Genomic DNA, 21,023 nt, shown 5'->3' on the forward strand with positions numbered 1-21,023 from the left:
TGTTTAGCTCTTAGTGGCACACATATCCACCTCAAACACCAAAGTGGGAAAATTTAGTAGGGGTTGGATTTCAATTAGGCACAGTCTGCCATTTTTCCTTTTTTATTTTACGTTTATTTTGTTTAATAACTCAGTGTCATCTCATCTGGCATAGTAGTGTGCTTTCATACTTGGCTAGAAAATAGCCATAGGAGAATCCAAACGGCTTACGCCTACAGTAGCGTTATATATTTGATTTCTGGTTGATCTGCTGGTGGCTGTACTTGCTGCAGTGCATCTACTAGCCAATTGTGAGCAATTTGTAGTGAGACTTGCGACCGCTGTGTTTTGCGCTTAGTGACGCACATATCCATTGCAAAGACCGAAGTGGGAAAATTTAGTAGGGGTTGGATTTCAATTAGGCACAGTCTGCCATTTGTCCTTTTTTATTTTACGTTTATTTTGTTTAATAACTCAGCGTCATCTCATCTGGCATAGTAGTGTGCTTTCATACTTGGCTAGAAAATAGCCATAGGAGAATCCAAACGGCTTACTTACGCCTACAGTAGCGTTATATATTTGATTTCTGGTTGATCTGCTGGTGGCTGTACTTGCTGCAGTGCATGTACTAGCCAATTCTGAGCAATTTGTAGTGAGACTTGCGACCGCTGTGTTTTGCGCTTAGTGACGCACATATCCATTGCAAAGACCGAAGTGGGAAAATTTAGTAGGGGTTGGATTTCAATTAGGCACAGTCTGCCATTTTTCCTTTTTTATTTTACGTTTATTTTGTTTAATAACTCAGTGTCATCTCATCTGGCATAGTAGTGTGCTTTCATACTTGGCTAGAAAATAGCCATAGGAGAATCCAAACGGCTTACGCCTACAGTAGCGTTATATATTTGATTTCTGGTTGATCTGCTGGTGGCTGTACTTGCTGCAGTGCATCTACTAGCCAATTGTGAGCAATTTGTAGTGAGACTTGCGACCGCTGTGTTTTGCGCTTAGTGACGCACATATCCATTGCAAAGACCGAAGTGGGAAAATTTAGTAGGGGTTGGATTTCAATTAGGCAGAGTCTGCCATTTGTCCTTTTTTATTTTACATTTATTTTGTTTAATAACTCAGCGTCATCTCATCTGGCATAGTAGTGTGCTTTCATACTTGGCTAGAAAATAGCCATAGCAATAGGATAGCATCGTTTGGTTTTAAAAACTCAAAAACACAAAAAAAAAAAAAAAAACACAAAAAAAAGTTTAAAAAAAATTAAAGCTATAACTCTCATTTTAAAAATGTTTAACCCGAGGGCTAGGGGTAGAGGACGAGGGCGGGGACGTGGGCGTCCAACTACTGCAGGGGTCAGAGGCCGTGGTCCTGGCCGGGGTGAGACACCACCTGCTTATGAGGGAGCAGGGGAACGCCGCAGAGCTACACTCCCTAGGTTCATGTCTGAAGTTACTGGGACTCGTGGTAGAGCACTGTTGAGGCCAGAACAGTGCGAACAGGTGATGTCGTGGATTGCTGACAATGCTTCGAGCAATTTGTCCACCAGTCAGTCTTCCACGCAGTCCACCCATGTCACCGAAATCGCCACTCCTCCAGCTCCTGCACCTCAGCCTCCTCCCCCCCAGTCTGCCCCCTCCCAGGAAAATTTGGCATTTGAACCGGCATACTCTGAGGAACTGTTTTCTGGACCCTTCCCACAGTCACAAACCACTTGTCCGGTTGCTGCTGAGCAATTTTCCGATGCCCAGGTTTTCCACCAGTCACAGTCTGTGGGTGATGATGACCTTCTTGACGTAGTGGAAGTGTGTAAAGAGGTGTCCGACGATGAGGAGACACGGTTGTCAGACAGTGGGGAAGTTGTTGTCAGGGCAGGAAGTCCGAGGGGGGAGCAGACTGAGGGATCGGAGGATGATGAGGTGACAGACCCAAGCTGGGTTGAGAGGCCGGGTGAACACAGTGCTTCTGAGACGGAGGAGAGTCCTCGACCAGAACAGGTTGGAAGAGGCAGTGGTGGGGCCAGACGGAGAGGCAGGGCCAGAGCTGGTGCATCAGCGCCAAATGTGTCAACTAGTGAAGCTCCCGTGGCGAGGGCTCTTGCGGCGAGGGCTAGATCTTCAGAAGTCTGGAGGTTCTTTAAGGAAACACCGGATGACCGACGGACTGTGGTGTGCAACATTTGCCAAACCAGGCTCAGCAGGGGTTCCACCACTACTAGCTTAACTACCACCAGTATGCGCAGGCATATGAATGCTAAACACCCCACTCAGTGGCAACAAGCCCGTTCACCTCCGGCCGGGCACACCACTGCTCCTTCCCCTGTGTCAGCTGATAGTCAGCCCCCTGCCCAGGACCCTGCCACAAAAACCCCATCGTCGCCTCTACGATCCTCCACAGCATCCACCAGCGTTCAGCTCTCCATACCCCAGACGCTGGAGCGGAAACGCAAATATAGTGCAACCCACCCGCACGCCCAAGCCCTTAATGTGCACATCTCCAGATTGCTTAGCCTGGAGATGCTGCCCTATAGGCTAGTAGAGACCGAGGCCTTTCGCAACCTCATGGCGGCGGCCGCCCCTCGGTATTCGGTCCCCAGCCGCCACTACTTTTCCCGATGTGCCGTCCCAGCCCTGCACAAGCACGTGTCAGACAACATCATCCGTGCCCTGACCAACGCCATTTCTGACAAGGTCCACCTGACCACGGACACGTGGACGAGTGCTGCCGGGCAGGGCCACTATATATCGCTGACGGCACATTGGGTTAACTTGGTGGAGGCTGGGAGCGAGTCTGACCCTGCGGCTGGTCATATACTGCCGACGCCGAGGATTGCGGGGCCTACCTCGGTCCAGGTGTTTCAGGCCTACTATGCCTCCTCCTCCTCCCACCCCTCCTCCACCTCCTCCTCCGAACTACCATCCGTGGGCACGGCGCCATCAGTCGCTAGCTCTAGGCACAGCAGCAGTGCCGTCGCTAAGCGACAGCAGGCGGTGCTCAAACTGCTGAGCCTAGGCGATAAAAGGCACACCGCCCAAGAGCTATTACAGGGCATCACGGCGCAGACTGATCTGTGGCTGGCACCGCTGAACCTGAAGCCAGGCATGGTTGTGTGTGACAACGGCCGTAACCTGGTGGCGGCTCTGCAACTCGGCAGACTGACACATGTGCCATGCCTGGCCCATGTGTTAAATCTGATAGTTCAGCGTTTCCTCAAGACATACCCCAATCTGTCAGATTTGCTCACGAAGGTGCGCCGCATCTGTGCGCATTTCAGGAAGTCCAGCACAGATGCTGCCACTCTCAGGGCAGCGCAGCGCCGCCTCCAACTGCCCGCTCACCGACTGTTGTGCGACGTGCCCACGAGGTGGAATTCAACACTGACCATGTTATCCAGAGTTTACCAGCAGCGCCGAGCGATTGTAGACTGCCAGATGTCAACTTCCACCAGAACTGGTAGTCAGGTCAGTCAGCTTCCTCAAGTCTACAATGAGGAGTGGACGTGGATGTCTGATATCTGTCAGGTGCTGAGTAACTTTGAGGAGTCAACACAGATGGTCAGTGGCGATGCCGCCATCATCAGCCTCACCATCCCGCTGCTTGGCCTGTTGAAAAACTCTCTGATCAGCATGAAGTCGGAAGCTTTGCGCTCGTCACAAGAGACGGGGGAAGAAGATTCCCTTGTTGATAGCCAAAGCACCCTCAGGTCTGTTTCTCAGCGCATATCGGAGGAGGTGGAGGAGGATGAGGAGGAAGAGGAGGAGAATGTTGGCGAGACACAAGAGGGGACCATTGTTGAGTCCTTCACTGTTCAGCGTGTATGGGCAGAAGAAGAGGAGTTGGAGGAGTTGGAGGAGGAGGAAATGGACAGTCAGGCCAGTGAGGGGAGTGAATTCTTACGCGTTGGTACTCTGGCGCATATGGCAGATTTCATGCTAGGCTGCCTATCCCGTGACCCTCGCGTTCAAAGAATTTATTCCAGCACCGATTACTGGGTGTTCACTCTCCTGGACCCACGGTACAAGCAAAATCTTTCCACTCTCATCCCTGCAGAGGAAAGGAGTGTGAGAATGCATGAATACCAGCAGGCCCTGGTGCACAAGCTGAAACAGTATTTCCCTTCTGACAGCGCTAGCGGCAGAGTGCGTAGTTCTGCGGGACAAGTAGCGAGGGAGAGTAGGCGAGCAGGCAGCTTGTCCAGCACTGGCAAGGGTACGCTTTACAAGGCTTTTGCCAGCTTTATTTCACCCCAGCAAGACACTGTCACCTGTCCCCAGTCTCGGCAGAGTAGGGCTGATCTTTACAGAAAGATGGTGAGGGAGTACGTAGCTGACCATACCATCGTCCTAAATGATCACACAGCTCCCTACAACTACTGGGTTTCAAAGCTGGACATGTGGCACGAACTGGCGCTGTACGCCTTGGAGGTTCTTGCCTGCCCTGCCGCTAGCGTCTTGTCCGAGCGGGTTTTCAGTGCAGCTGGTGGCATCATCACCGATAAGCGTACACGCCTGTCGACTGACAGCGCTGACAGGCTGACGCTTATTAAGATGAATAAAGCCTGGATTTCTCATAATTTCCAATCTCCACCAGGTGAAGGAAGCTCAACCTGAATAATTGATCCACTCCTCCTCCTCCTCATTTTCCTCCTTCTCCTCCTCTTTGTACAGTAAAGCAGAGGAAACTGGCTATTTTTTGACAGGGCCCACTGGCTCTAGCTATAGTACTTTATGCATTTAATTTTTCTGGAGGGCCACCTACCCGGTCCTCTGTTTTAAACAATTTTTGGGAGTGCCACATACAGGCACTCAATCTATTCAATTTTTCTGGAGGGCCACCTACCCGGTCCTCTGTTTTAAACAATTTTTGGGAGTGCCACATACAGGCACTCAATCTATTCAATTTTTCTGGAGGGCCACCTACCTGCTCCTCTGGTTTGAAAATTTTTTTGGACTGCCACATACAGGCACTCAATCTATTCCATTTTACTGGAGGGCTACCTACCTGCTCCTCTGGTTTGAAAAATTTTTGGGACTGCCACATACAGGCACTATCCAAATTAAATTGTCTCCATAGCAGCCTCCACACGTTGTCTCCATTGCTACCTCCAAAAGTCGTCCATATAGCTGCCTCCATACATCGTCCCTTTATCAAACGAGGTGTGTCAGGCAGAAATTTGGGTTGTTTTCATGGATTCCACATCAAAGTTGTTAACTTTGTCGCCACCCTGCTGTGTTATCCACAAAATATACTGGCAAACTTTTATCATTTACCAATATTATTTCAGCGCTTCTTGCGCATCTGTTTACATTCCCCTCACCCGGCATATCCTAAACTTATAAGAACGCTACTACACTTGATCTTATACAAAAGGTTCTTAGAAGTGCTGTTTGGGGAGTAGCCTAGAGACAGGGGCTTGGATTGGCGAAAGCTCGCCTGGCAGCGGAGCGCCAGCTCCATGCGCATCAGCCGCTTCTTGCGCATCAGCCGCTTCTTGCGCATCTGTTTACATTCCCCTCACCCGCCATATCCCAAACTTATAAGAACGCTACTACACTTAACTTGGTGCAGGCTGGGACCGAGTCTGACCCTGGGGCTGGTCATATACTGCCGACGCAGAGAATTGCGGGGCCTACCTCGGTCCAGGTCTCAAAGGCCTACTATACCTCCTCCCAACCCTCCTCTACCTCCTCCTCCTCCGAATTACCATCCGTGGGCATGGCGCCATCAGTCGGTAGCTCTAGGCACAGCAGCAGTGCCGTCGCTAAGCGACAGCAGGCGGTGCTCAAACTGCTGAGCCTAGGCGATAAAAGGCACACCGCCCAAGAGCTATTACAGGGCATTCCACATCAAACTTGTTAACTTTGTCGCCACCCTGCTGTGTAATCCACAAAATATACTTGCAAACTTTTATCATTTACCGATATTATTTCAGCGCTTCTTGCGCATCTGTTTACATTCCCCTCACCCGGCATATCCTAAACTTATAAGAACGCTACTACACTTGATCTTATACAAAAGGTTCTTAGAAGTGCTGTTTTGGGGAGAAGCCTAGAGACAGGGGCTTGGATTGGCGAAAGCTCGCCTGGCAGCGGAGCGCCAGCTCCATGCCAAGATCCAACTAACATAGTTTTAACTGCAGCACCTTTAATCTACTACTAGTTCACTGCCTCCATACATGGTCCCCTTATCAAACGAGCTGTGTCAGGCAGAATTTTGGGTTGTTTTCATGGCTTCCATGTTAACTTTGTCGCCACCCTGCTGTGTAATCCACAAAATATACTGGCAAACTTTTATCATGTACCGATATTATTTGAGCGCTTCTTGCTCACCTCCTTTGGTTCCTCTCTGCCACCCATTGGTTTGAAGCCTGAGTCCATTTAGGGTATGTCGCCATGCCACTCTCTAGCCTGCTGCCGCTGCCTCTGCATGCCGTCCCCTATAGTGTCAGGGTCAATTATTGCATGTTTTAGATGCTATCTAGCTTCATTCTGTCACTCTGTCATGGCCATGCTGTTGCCCATAATTTTGGCATAATGGTGCGATTATGCAGCCTCAGAGGCATCCATGCATGCTGCCCCTGCTGTTTCCTGTCCATTTCCGTGGTGTTTCCATCCTTTTCTGAGGTTCCCAGGTGTTTGGCCAAGCTTCCCATTGCAGAGCCTTGGTCCCCTTGAAAAATGCTCGAGTCTCCCATTGACTTCAATGGGGTTCGTTATTCGAGACGAGCACTCGAGCATCGGGAAAAGTTCGTCTCGAATAACGAGTACCCGAGCATTTTAGTGCTCGCTCATCTCTAGTCATCGCCATAGCTGCCTCCAAAAGTCGTCCATATAGCTGCCTCCATACATGGTCTCCTTATCAAACGAACTGTGTCAGGCAGAATTTTGGGTTGTTTTCATGGCTTCCACATCAAACTTGTTAACTTTGTCGCCACCCTCCTGTGTAATCCACAAAATATACTGGCAAACTTTTATCATTTACCGATATTATTTCAGCGCTGCTTGCGTATCTGTTTACATTCCCCTCACCCGCCATATCCTAAACTTATAAGAACGTTACTACACTTGATCTTATACAAAAGGTTCTTAGAAGTGCTGTTTGGGGAGTAGCCTAGAGACAGGGGCTTGGATTGGCGAAAGCTCGCCTGGCAGCGGAGCGCCAGCTCCATCTCAAGATCCAACTAACATAGTTTGAACTGCAGCACCTTTAATCTACTACTAGTTCACTGCCTCCATACATGGTCCCCTTATCAAACAAGCTGTGTCAGGCAGAATTTTCAGGTTTTTCACCAGATACATAGTGGAACTCGGCCCATCTGTCGCCGCCATGCTGGAGACCTGAAGTTGCAATCATAGCAGCGCAATATGGATGCCCCATACTGTCGCTCTTAATCATGGAACTATTTCCGTAAAAACAATTAAAAATAGAACCACTATGCTATTCCATTATTCCTAGGTGAAATATTCAAACGACCCGGCCTGCTTTGAAAATTATATTTTTTTCAAAGTAAACTCTTCTGGCCCCCAGGCCCATTTTGGGTGGGGAGGAGCCGAGAGACAGGGGCTTGGACAGGCGAAATCTCGCCTGGCAGTGGACCGCCAGCTCCATCCCAAGATTAGGCAGCCTCAGAGGCATCCATGCATGCTGCCCCTGCTGTTTCCTGTCCATTTTGCCTCCACAATCCACCAATGTCTCATTTCAACTCTCTATACCCCAGACGCTGGAGCACGAGAGGATATGCAGCACATCATCCCCTTATCAAACGAGCTGTGTCAGGCAGAATTTTCAGGTGTTTCACCAGATACATAGTGGAACTCGGCCCATCTGTCGCCACCATGCTGGAGACCTGAAGTTGCAATCATAGCAGCGCAATATGAATGCCCCATACTGTCGCTCTTAATCATGGAAGTCGCCTCCATGGCTGCCTCCACATGTCGTCCCCTTATCAAAAGAGCTGTGTCAGGCTCATTTTTCGGGTGTTTCACCAGATACGTTATGGAACTTGGTCACTATGTCGCCACCATGCTGTGTTATCGACTAAATATACCGTCAACCTTTTGTTCACATAGGAAATCATATTACCTCCTTTGGTGAAACCTGAGTCCATTTAGGGTATGTCGCCATGACACTCTCTAGCCTGCCACTGCTGCCGCTGCCTCTGCATGCCGTCCCTTATAGTGTCAGGGTCAATTATTGGATGTTTTAGATGCTATCTAGCCTCATTCGGTCACTCTGTCATGGCCATGCTGTTGCCCATAATTTTGGCATAATGGTGCGATTAAGCAGCCTCAGAGGCATCCATGCATGCTGCCCCTGCTGTTTCCTGTCCATTTCCGTGGTGTTTCCATCCTTTTCTGAGGTTCCCAGGTGTTTGGCCAAGCTTCCCTGTGCAGACCCTTGGTCCCCTTGAAAAATGCTTGAGTCTCCCATTGACTTCAATGGGGCTGGTTATTCGAGACGAGCACTCGAGCATCGGGAAAAGTTTGTCTTGAATAACGAGTACCCGAGCATTTTAGTGCTCGCTCATCTCTAGTCACCACTCTTTACACACGTTTTGGGGTGGTGGCGGTATATGTGAATTCGGTGGATCCAGATATGAAATTCACCAAATCTGTTTCTCAATCACAAATTCAATTTTTGGACACCAATGTATACATTGAGGGGAACAAGCTGAAGACTGATCTTTTTGTCAAAGAGACTGACCGGAATAATTTACTGAAATATGAAAGCGCACATCCTAGACGAACAGTGAATTCTTTCCCACTCAGCCAGCTTATGAGGGTTCGGAGAATCGTGGATGACCCTAACCGGGTGAACACTAGACTTAAAGAAATGTCAAAAAAATTTTAGCTAGAGGTTACCCTACTCAGCTGATTAAAAGACACAAGGAAAGGGTAAAGAGACTTGTTAAAACTGACCTGTTGACACCAAACACGAAGGACACTAAGGAACCAGATAGGATACCTTTTGTGTCCACTTTTGGCCCTCATAGCCAGCTTGCATCAAATTTGATTCGCAAACATTGGACAACCCTTTCCTGTTACCATAGTGACTTTAAAGAATTCCAAGTACCTCCACTTTTCTCTTATAGAAGACCCAGAAATCTAAGGGACAATCTTGTTAAAGGTAATGTTGGCCCTATCGACAGAAAAGAGAACCTGGCCTCTAGTCTTAAGCCGGGATCCTATCCATGCATGCACTGTGAGAACTGCAGTTACATGATTAAGGGAGATTCATTCACTGACCCACTTACTGGTAAAAAAAAAATATAGGATCTGCCAGCATTTGACATGCAGGTCGGATCACGTAATTTATGTCTTGGTTTTCCCCTGCCCCAAATTGTATGTTGGTGAGACCACCACTGAGTGCAGATTGAGACTACATAACCACAGGTCATCTATCAACACATCTAAGCACGACTTACCTGTACCTCGACATTTTTCAGATCATGGACATAGTGTTCAGCAGCTCAGATTTTGCATTGTAGACCACATACCTCCTCCTAGGAGAGGCGGTGATCGTCAGAAACTATTGCTAAAAAGAGAGATCGAATGGATTCACAAGCTTAATTCTTTACAACCACGCGGTTTGAATGTTGATTTTAATGTACACATTCTGGATAAGATTTACCAGTGTATACCTCATTTAACGATCACACAATGAACGTTGTAAGGAAGTACAAAAAATCCTTTTCTATTGACATATATGCATTAAATAATATTTCTTTTTCTTCTGTTTTTGGTCTAGATCACCATTCACATGATGCCTGTTGATAATCAACCCAGAGCGCCAACCGTCAGCCACTACCTTTATTTATATATATATTTTTTCTTCTCCTCTCATGGGATCCGCCTGACAGTACGCAGTTAAGGAGTCCCACATTGTGTATTCTATCAACATTAACATCATACATATGACCTGCATCTGACCTGACAGCTTCCTCCAGGGTGCCGCCTGACCACATGATGTTGGGCTGAATTCGCCTTGAATCACTACTTTCTGTTCATGATACCCTTGGGAATACACCTAAAGTTATTACTTACCTGTCGTAGCGCAGTCATACCATAGTTTTTGTGACAGCTCTATTGCTCATTAGCTAAATGTGCGCTTGCCCACTTCAAAGATGTCTGCCGTCCCACCTGGTAGTTCTCGCGATAGCGGGTCCAATCCCTGAGAGTTTGACAAAACCATGTGACATGGTGGTCGCAGTTGAGCTGATCGCAGCCCTGCGTAGCGATCACACCGTCTTGGCCTGTCACCTCAGGATCTCCTCTTCCTTGGTAAGGACGAGCCTCCGTTTGTTGTTGGCGCAGTAAGTCATACTCCGGTACTGAGCGTGCTTTTTTGATTGTATTTGCTGTGCAGTGTCATGTTGCTTACCAACGGGTTCAGGACATGCGTTAACATGATGTTTACATACTGTGGCTATACAGCGTGCAGGGGACTATCGATTGGCTACACAGTTTTTTGTACACTCAAGACTGTGTTATGATCCTATGATGTAATAATATTGCACATTGATATGCTGTATATACCTTTTATATATGTTTTTTGAGCATGATTTAACAACTCATTATCACACCACCTGTTTTTGTAATCATGATGTCACATCCTGCGGGGATTTAAACCCGCCCTCTATCACTGTTTCACTATGCTTGAGAATGGCTGCATTGAGTCAGACGAAACGTAGCACTTACCACTGGTGGTATAAATATTCACTATTTATCTTGGAGTGCTGCTTCCTTCCTTGGAGTTTGTCAACCAACATGAAGTACAATGTGTCATGAAAATCAAAATCACCTGGATATGTTAAAGTGTTCCAACGTTATGACCACTTAAAGTGACATATGTCAGAGTTTTAAAAAATGGCTGTGTCAGGAAGGTGCAAAATGTCCATGTAATTAAGGGGTTAAAGTGCAACTCAGGCATTCTTTTCCACAAGTCAATAGCTCTGGGGATGTAGAACAACTTTTCATATTATCTTGATTGCCTATATGCAGCAATTTTGTTGCTATCCACCTCAGTTTAGCCTGGCTCTTTTGTTTTAAAATACGGTATCACAGAGGGTTGGAGATGTTACTTCCTGCTCATACAGAAGGGAGGAGGGGAAGGTCATGTAAAAGTGTTCTCTGTGTGTAACTGAGAAGAGTGCGGGAGCTGAGTATGTTTAGTGTTGTTAATGCAGAAGCCTCATTCACATAAAAAGGGAGGCCCCCTTTTCACTTTCAGCCCTCTATCCCAGTCTGATTCTGTAGAACTTTCTCTGTCTCTCTTTGCACCTCATGCTGTCATACACTCCTCTGCAAAAGTTCCCCCATACCTTCAGCTCTTCAGACTTTCTGCACAAGAGAGAAGTTATTAACCCTTAGTGCTCACATGGGGCCTCTTTTGTAAAGAATGCTGCCATGCACGTCTGTATATACATCCTTTTTAATAAGAAAACACAAGGTATCATGGTAAGTGAGTGCAGGCTAAATTTGAATAGGCAAGACTCTATTTGTCAATGCTGGTGACAAATAGATTGTTTTTTTTGCATGTAGTTTACACTTACGGAGTTCATAAAGCTACTTCATTGTATTCAAAATATTTTTGTATGATGAATGATTTATAAAAATGTTAATATGGGCATTGATTTCCCTTTAAAAACATTTTTTGGATTTAAAAACATTTTTTTCATGCATATTATATATAGATTTCTTATGTGTGTTTTTTTTTTCAATTTGTTTGAGCATAAAAGTTGTATAACTGCATTCTATTTTTTTTATCAGGCAAACTGGAACTTGATGGACATGTGTCTATTTATTTCTAGCCATATAAACTATGATACTGCAGGCAGCCGATCAGTCTCTTGGAGGGACCCACTGACTGCCTGTGATGTCATTGTCACCATTCAATCCCTGCTGCAGGGTGCCACAGGGTAACAGGGGGAGATCACTCTTTCTATGCATGCATGTGTTTACATGGCATCTAAGAGGTTAAAGACCAAGGATTTGAGCTTTTTCCAGTTCCAAGTGTTAGTGCTGAGATATGCACGGCCTACCACTGATAACAGAAGGACGCTAGGTCATGCAATCTTCTTTTAATCAGTACTTCACCCATAAGTACCCATAATGGCTGCTGTAAAAAACCTGATACAGCAGTCATTAGTTCTATTCATTCAGAAAAAAAACAAACCTCATGATACGGTGAACAGCACAAAAATATTTCTTCAAAAAACAAGCAGCCGACTGCTGTCAGAAACCTGTCCAGCAACCGCACAACCACAACCAGGCTTGGCGCGAGCTGACTAGGTAAGTGGTGGCGAACTCACCCTGCAACGTCCCTGCAGCTGTGGCCCTGCCTACAGCAGATAAACCACCCTGAAAAGGGGGCGAACCCACTATCAGGAACCTAACTGATAGTCCTTAAGTGACCCTACAAGATAAGAAGGAAGACTTACTTCGTCTGGGAGCTGCTGGATAGTGGAGAATACTGAGAAAGACCAGTAGTGTTCACACTGGTGCACAGAAACCTAACATAGGACTGAGACAGGGAAAGCACGATAACACCAGGATAACACTTCGTGGCATAGATTCAACAAGGTGCTGGAAGCATTCCTCAGAGATTTTGGTCCATATTGACATGATGGCATCACACAGTTGCCGCAGATTTGTCGGCTGCACATCCATGATGCGAATCTCCCGTTCCACCACATCCCAAAGATGCTCTATTGGATTGAGATCTGGTGACTGTGGAGGCCATTTGAGTACAGTGAACTCATTGTCATGTTCAAGAAACCAGTCTGAGATGATTCCAGCTTTATGACATGGTGCATTATCCTGCTGAAAGTAGCCATCAGATGTTGGGTACATTGTGGTCATAAAGGGATGGTCAGCAACAATACTCAGGTAGGCTGTGGCGTTGCAACGATGCTCAATTGGTACCAAGGGGCCCAAAGAGTGCCAAGAAAATATTCACCACACCATGACACAACCACCACCGGCCTAAACCGTAGATACAAGGCAGGATGGATCCATGCTTTCATGTTGTTGACGCCAAATTCTGACCCTACCATCCGAATGTCGCAGCAGAAATCGAGACTCATCAGACCAGGCAACGTTTTTCCAATCTTCTACTGTCCAATTTCGATGAGCTTGTGCAAATTGTAGCCTCAGTCTCCTGTTCTTAGCTGAAAGGAGTGGCACCCGGTGTGGTCTTCTGCTGCTGTAGCCCATCTGCCTCAAAGTTTAACGTAATGTGCGTTCAGAAATGCTCTTCTGCCTATCTTGGTTGTAACGGTTGGCGATTTGAGTCACTGTTGCCTTTCTATCAGCTCGAACCAGTCCGCCCATTCTCCTCTGGCATCAACAAGGCATTTCCGTCCACAGAACTGCTGCTCACTGGATGTTTTTTTCTTTTCCGGACCATTCTCTGTAAACCCTAGAGATGGTTGTGCGTGAAAATCCCAGTAGATCAGCAGTTTCTGAAATACTCAGACCAGCCCTTCTGGCACCAACAACCATGCCACGTTCAAAGGCACTCAAATCACCTTTCTTCCCCATACTGATGCTCGGTTTGAACTGCAGGAGATTGTCTTGGCCATGTCTACATTATTAAGTGTTAACGAGCAGTTGGAAAGGTGTACCGAATAAAGTGGCCAGTGAGTGTATTGTTCAACCAGTCAGACCCCACCAGGATTAAAGTACCTTTAGTGGTCTGAAATAATAGTGAACTAAAAATATTAAAAAGTAAAAAAAAATATAATAAAATTAAAAGTTTAAATCACCCCTTTTCCCTAGAAAACATATAAAAATAAACAGAAATAATCATGGACATGTTAGGTATTGCCACATCCCAAAATGCCCATTGTATCAAAATATTTGAAAAAAAAACAGTCATTTAGGCCCCAAATTGACATTTTGCTTTTAGCAAAAAAATGGCACCTTTACGACCATACACCAAAGGGTAGTGGCACACGCACCGTTTTGGCTACATTTGCAAACGCAGACCAAGTCACACCCACCGAGGCGGGCCGCGGCCCAATTGCATCGGCTATGGAAACACCTGCGATCAGGAACGAGCTGCCAGCGTTTTGCATTAAATTAAAGCAAAACACCGGCGGCTCGTTCCCGATCGCAGGCGTTTTCATATGAACGCCGATGCGATCGGGCCGCGGGCCGCCCTGGTGGGTGCTTGGAAATGCAGCCAAAATTGCACGTGTACCACCACCCAAAGTATGAAAACGGTATTGACCTCAGAATTTGTCAAAATGACAAATTTTTTTATACATTTAACATTTTTTTAAAAATGTACTAAAACATAATAAAACCAACATAGATATGGAATCCCTAATTTCAAAAGAATGAAGTGGTTGTATCAAGAAAATGCTGTAAATGCATTTTTGTTTATGGCTTTTAGAATGGAGTAAAAAGCAGAAACACGAAAACAAAAAAGAGCGAAGTCCTGAAAGCTTTTGAAAATTGCAATGCAGAAAAACCAAGCCCAATCGGGTTTGCTAGTAGGCAAGGATAGAAACATTTAAAAAAAAAAGTCTGTTGAGGCCCAAATAGGCCGGGGCAACCCCTTCACGCTCCGTGGCGGATATATCCGCCACGGAGCTATGAAAGGTGTATGAAGAGGGTGTATCACAGCAAAGACCCATCGCTTACACCCGCAGTCGGCGCTTGCACCCATTGCGGGCGTTAACCTTTTCTTTGCCGCCGGCAAAGTCGCCGGCAGCACTGGAAGCATGGCGGTGCATTATCTACGTTCATCGCTCCCCTGAACATCATGGGGGGGGCAGCGATCGATTGCCATGGTAGCCTCGGCTCTTCGTCTGACCCGAGGCTGAATGGTTTCTGCATATCCATTACAATGAGCCTGTGGCTCATTGGAATGTATAGTGTGCAGAAATGCCATATACTGCGATAAAGTTGTATTGCAGTATATGGTAGGAAGGATCTGACCATCTAGTGTTAATGTACCCTAGATGGTCTAAGAAATAGTGAAAAAGGAAAAAAAAATGTAAAAAATAATAAAATATTAAAAGTCACCCCCCTTTCCCTAGAACTGATATAAAACATAATAAACATTCACAGATTAACAAAAATCACAGATACATTAGGTATCGCTGCGTCCCAAAATGCCCGATCATCAAAATATCAAAACGGTTATTATTGGTGGCGGCGATCTCCGAGACGGGAAATGGCGCCCAAATGTCCGAAACGCAACTTTTACACCTTTTTACATTACATAAAAAATGTAATAAAAATGATCAAAATGTCGCACAGACCTCAAAATGGTAGCAATGAAAACGTCGGCTCATGACACATCACACGGCTCTGTACACAACTATGAAAAAGTATTATTCGTGTCAGAAGATGGCAAAATGTTTTTTTCTTTTTTGTACACATTCGCTTAAGTTTTGAAAATGTATTAAAACGCAATAAAACCTGTATAAATTTGGTATCACCGCAATCGTACCGAACCAAAGAATAAAGTAAAGGTATTATTTGGAGCACAGAGTGAAAGTCGTAAAAGCGCGTTTTTTATTTTTTTTTATTTTTCCACATTTGGAATTGTTTTCCAGGTTCCCACTACATGGCAGGGAATAATAAATAAAATCACAGGAAAGTAAAATTTGTTACTCAATAAGCCCTCACACAGCTATGTACATGTAAAAATAAAAAAAGTTATGGATTTTTGAAGATGGAGAGCGAGAAATGAACGTAAATACCCTGCGTCCTTAAGGGGTTAAGAGGATAAGGTTGCAGTCACACCTTCCATTAGGCGTCCGTTCATAGGGGAACGTGTGACTGCGGCCTTAAAGTAGTGGAGTCCAATGGGTATTGCTTGCATCATATTATAATCCCTTATTGTGAATAAGTGCTATAAGTGAATCTTTCTGTTTACCAATCATTATTAACCCCTTAAGGACGCAGCCATTTTATAGCTTAAGGCTCAGCCCTTTTTTTGTATTCTGACTTGCGTTTTATAAGGTTATAACTTTTGAACACTGTTACTTATCAAAGCGATTCTGAGATTGTTTTTTCCCCACATGTTGTACTTCATTTTAGTGGTAAATTTTGGCTGATAAGTTTTGTGTTTATTAAAAAAAAATAATAATAATTATGAAAAATTTTTGAAATTTTAAATCATTGTGTTTTCAGGCAGATAGATTTTACCACTCAAATAAGTTGATGAATAACATTTCCCATATGTCTACTTTACATTTTCATAATTTTTTAAATGTCTGGATAATTTATTTTGTCACGTGGCTTACAAATCGAGTATTCCGTATTTTCAGAATTGACTATTTTGGGGATAAATACTATTTTGAATGAAATTTTTCATATTTATCATCAAAACCCCTAATATAATCAACCTAGTTTCAAATCTGCACCCCTCAAACTATCAGAAACAGCTTTTAGGAAGATTGTTAACCCCTTGAGATCCTCATAGTAATCAAATCAAAATGGAGGTGAAATTTAGAATAGGCAAATTTTGTCGGTTATACATTCATTTAGCCCTAAAATTTACACATTTCCAAAAGATAAAAAGAGAAAACCCACTATACAATTTGTTAAGAAATTTCTCCCGAGTACAGAGACCCCCCACATGGGGCCATTACTTGTTTTATGGGCGCAAAGCAAGATGCAGAAGGGAAGGAGGGACCTTCAGCTGCCAGGATTTTAGTTTCCTCATTGGCCCCTTTTGTAGGCTATAAAATTTTCACTTTTTTGTTATTGGGGCCACGTGATGGCATTTTTTCACGGGATGAGATGCTTTTTCAAGTATTACCATTTATATCACTGGAACAAATGTTATTGTTGAAAATGTAGGAACTTTTTTTTGAGGGCAGGAGTCTCTACTCATCAATTCTGTGCTGGATTTTTTACTTTTTTTTTTCGTGTTCACCATATAGTCTAATAATCATGTTATCTTTATTTAATGGGTCAGTATGATTATGGGGATACCATACATGAATATTTTTTCTTACTTTTTACTAAATTTGGCAAATATAGCCCTAATGTGGGGAAAAAATCTATCATTTTTGCATTGCCGTCTTCCAAGTGGAATAACATTTTAAAATTTTTGGCAATGGAGGTGGTTGATGGCTTGTTTTTTGTGGGACATATTGTACTTTGCAGCAGTATCATTCTGGAGTACATATGTTTTTTGATCACTTTTTTATTGCATTTTTTGTGGGATTCAATAGGTAAACATAATTTTTTGAAGTTTTTTTGTCGTTTTTTTTACGGCGTTCAATAATGATTTACTTTCATTCTACGGGTTGTTACGAATGCGGTGACACTATATATGTGGGGTTTGTGTTGATTAGATGATTTAGACTTATTTTGTGTTATATGGCTCTTTATATGTTATGGGGCTTATGGGCATTTTTATTTATTTATTGCTGTTTTTTACTGTTCCCACCATGCTAATGCAAAGGCTGACACCTTTAAGATAATGTCATCAATGGCATCTTTCAGGAAGTGCCTACAGGCAGCTCTGGGGTCCTTAACTGATCCCAGGGCTGCCATAGCAACGATCGGCGCCCCCTGAAGTCGGCGTGGAGGGGGGGGGGGGCGATCATAGGGGAAAGACCCCCAAAGGCAGGTTAAATGTCGCAGTTGCGGAAATGACAACTTTGCCTAGTTCTGCAATAAATATGTACATAATGCAGGTTTTAAATCCAAACCACAGCTCAAGGCAGGACAAAGCATGTGCGGAAACTAGTCCACAAAACCTTAGTACTAACCTGTAGGGGTTTCACCCTTTTTCAGTTTTACATTACTACGAATGCAAGCATCACATACAACCACAAGGATTCCAATGCCAAATGTGACTGCCGCAAGAAATTTCTGAAACACACAATAATAAAAAAGAAATCTTACACAACCACCAATTTTTATATACTGTACATAAATTTATGGGCAGAACATCTAGTAAAATAGAAAGTATTCTTAGCATCCATCCACACAACAATTAAATATTTTTGAAGTCAGACAATGCGAAAAACATCCTTTATGGCATATTCTTGAAATTCCTTCAGTAATTTATGTGTGTGGATGTGAGTGAAATCAGTAGCGAGAAACTGCAGCATAAATATGTTGGGGCACATTTACTAAGAACAGTGCAGTGTGTGCTATGTGCAGTTTCCCTGTATAATGTGCAGAGGGCGCCAAATTTCTGGAGCCTATCCTTCATGAATCTGGCATCCGCTGCACTTCTTTTTTGGCGCACCTTTAACATGGGCTGTGCAACAGACTTCTGTTGGACTTTGCATGTTAAACCTGGTCCATGGTCTGACTGAGCACTGTAATGCCCATTTCAGTGAAAAAAGAATAGTGACGCCATGCCACAAAACGGTTGCGTGCAACACAAATGTGGCGCAGGCACTTTTTAAATACCTGTGCAAGCAGTTTACAAAGAAAAGAACCTGCAACGTCCGACAGAAAACTGGACCTTAGTTAATGTGTCCCGTTAGTTCCTTTGCAGGTCAATGGGTGAGACTTACTATGGATGTCCATAATGATGAATAAAACGGTTAATGTCAATGAATTTGTAAGTCATTTTTATTTGTTTAAATCATTAGCATGATTTAAAAACTATTTTGACACCGACATACCTCCGTTCCTGGACAATACAAGACAGGCACCGGCATCTGCATAGGTAGGTTTCCTTTTAGGGGATTTCCAGCCTTAAAATGGTGAATATGTAGAATTTGTGCTCTTTAACATCATAAACGTTTACACATTCTGGTGCCTTCTGGACTGATAGAAAATGCCCTATGATGCCCCTCCAGACAGTCAATGGCAAAAAGTATTTCAGTATACCTGAAAGTATTTTTTGTTGGGAAGCAGAGCTCTAGGGACCCATGCTGCCTGTTTGTACACAGATGCTGGTGGTGATGTGGCAACCACATTGCATGCTGGAGCTCTATTCCTTAATGCTTTGACTTACTTGTTACTATAGTACTGCACCTGGCTGATCAAGCACTAAACACTGGAGAATATAAGTTGTACTATTATAAAAGGTGGGGGGCCTCGTTATAAATATTGCTTTGCGGCTCCGATGAGATAATAATAATAATAATATAGCAAATTCTTCCTATAAATTATGTATGTATAGAAATAATAAATACATCACAACTTACAAAACATGTTCCTAAGGAATTTCTTACAAGTATTTTTATTACAATTGAAGTTTATTTTTATATAGAGTCCATATGACATGAATATATCAATATTTTAATGTGTCCAAAATCACAGCTACTAACATATAGATACAGAAATGTGAGAATTTGTTTGCCAAGTTTTAAAACTCTTCCTGATGTTACATTTATGTTTTGCTAATATCTTGATAGAATTTTTAAAAAGATTGACCTGAAACAAGGATCTATGTATATCCTAGTATTCAATAAATCCTGAGCTTGACAGTATTTCTCTGCTCCTCTATACTGATGGGGCGATGCTGATAACTTGAAACATCACCCTGACTATTTGTGCTCTACTACCATGCAGCAGCTCTGCAATCCACAGGTCCAGAACCTGCTGACTATTTAAAGGACATCCACCATCAGAATGAAGGATTGTAAACCAAGAACACTTATATGTGTGCCCCCTCTGGCAGGATCTGCTCTTCTATTAGCTTCCTATGCCTTTGTATTTACAAAAACAAGTATGTTACATAAAAGTATGTAAACGATCCTGAGGGGCTCCTGGGTCCTTGATTCAGATGGTAGATGTTCTTTAAGTTGTTTTTTTAAAAGACTGAGTGGCCAAAACACAAATCTCATATTGGGCTTTTCTGTAAACGATGTTCTGCTTTCAGGATTGGTAAAACAATATTAAAAAGACTAGCTTAGAATAGTTTAACAAAAAAAAGGTTAACAGATTAGGTTAACACATGTGGCAATATCAATTACTCTTGTGCCTAATTACACACAATTGGGTGACAACATAAGTTAGAGCCCATTGCAGTCATAACTTTATGCTTATATACTATGACATCCCGTGTCCCACTCTTATATACATTACCACCCTGTGCTTCTATTTCTAAAAAGAATTACCCCCCTGTGTCTTCATTCATATATATTCTTTATACTACAATACCCTAAACTTTTACCTCCAAATACTAGACTGGTAGAGGGAAATAATCAAAATGTAAATGGAGGTCCTACAATTAACTTTACCCACCCCACAGAGGTCCCAATGTGTTTATCACCTTCCTGACATACATGTATGTTATAACGTTGCTTTAAAAGGTGGCAACACCAACTGTAACTGATAACCACTTAGATGCCATGGTACCTAAGCCATTGTGCCACCATATTGGAACAGAATGGAACCTCTGTACATTATATCTAGAAATCATCATATAAATAAATAACTGAAAAAGAACATATAAGGTAAATCTGCATCTAAACATACTGAGTTAGTAAAAGATAGAATTAGTATAGTATAGTATAGAATTCTTTGTATAGTGGTAGGTAGATTACTAGACACTCACCATCCTGGAAAGCTTTTGCTGGTTCTGATGGCTTCCTGACTTTGAGCCTCAGATTTATACATGGCCGGAAGCTTTTTGACTATAATGAACAATAGATGTTCTAAGGAAACTGACTTTTTTCTGCCTTGTGATCTGTTGCATTGTCTTCTAGCACTTGTATTATATTCTTATTTATGTGTTGGTGGGTGCAGTGAGGCGCAGTGACAAACTGCAGCACAGACATGATGTACTTTTAGTCACTTATCAGGGATTGAACATTGCTACACATTTGAGTCATAAACTTAAAGGGGTATTCCGGGAATATGAACATTCGACACAAAAAACCATGATGCTATAAATAAATGAATGTAACAAAACTCAATGTCATTAGTCACAAAATGGAGATTAAATAGTTCACACTCTTTTTGAATATTTCATGAATATTGTTTGATATATGGTACTTTGAGTGGGGATCAAGCTGATTGCACCGCTTGTGTTGCCCATATCCCCTTACTCTTCACTATATTGGCATTTATAAATAAATGAATGTAACAATACTCAATGTCATT

At 43.6% G+C, this 21,023-nt stretch overlaps 1 protein-coding gene across 1 annotated transcript in view; it reads right to left on the reverse strand.

Annotated features, from left to right (window-relative positions):
• Window positions 1-20,733, reverse strand: part of LOC140106430 (beta-microseminoprotein-like) — a 29,925-nt gene extending 9,192 nt beyond the window's left edge. The window contains exons 1-2 of the mRNA XM_072130876.1: window positions 20,476-20,733; window positions 17,723-17,825 (exon numbers count right to left, since the gene is read on the reverse strand). Of these exons, the coding sequence (XP_071986977.1) occupies window positions 17,723-17,825; window positions 20,476-20,478 (106 nt within the window). The 5' untranslated portion in view covers window positions 20,479-20,733. The remainder of the gene's footprint in view (window positions 1-17,722; window positions 17,826-20,475) is intronic.
• Between the last annotated feature and the right edge of the window lie 290 nt (window positions 20,734-21,023).

Source organism: Engystomops pustulosus, chromosome 11 (assembly GCF_040894005.1).
Source record: "Engystomops pustulosus chromosome 11, aEngPut4.maternal, whole genome shotgun sequence".
NCBI classification, from domain to species: Eukaryota; Metazoa; Chordata; class Amphibia; order Anura; family Leptodactylidae; genus Engystomops; species Engystomops pustulosus.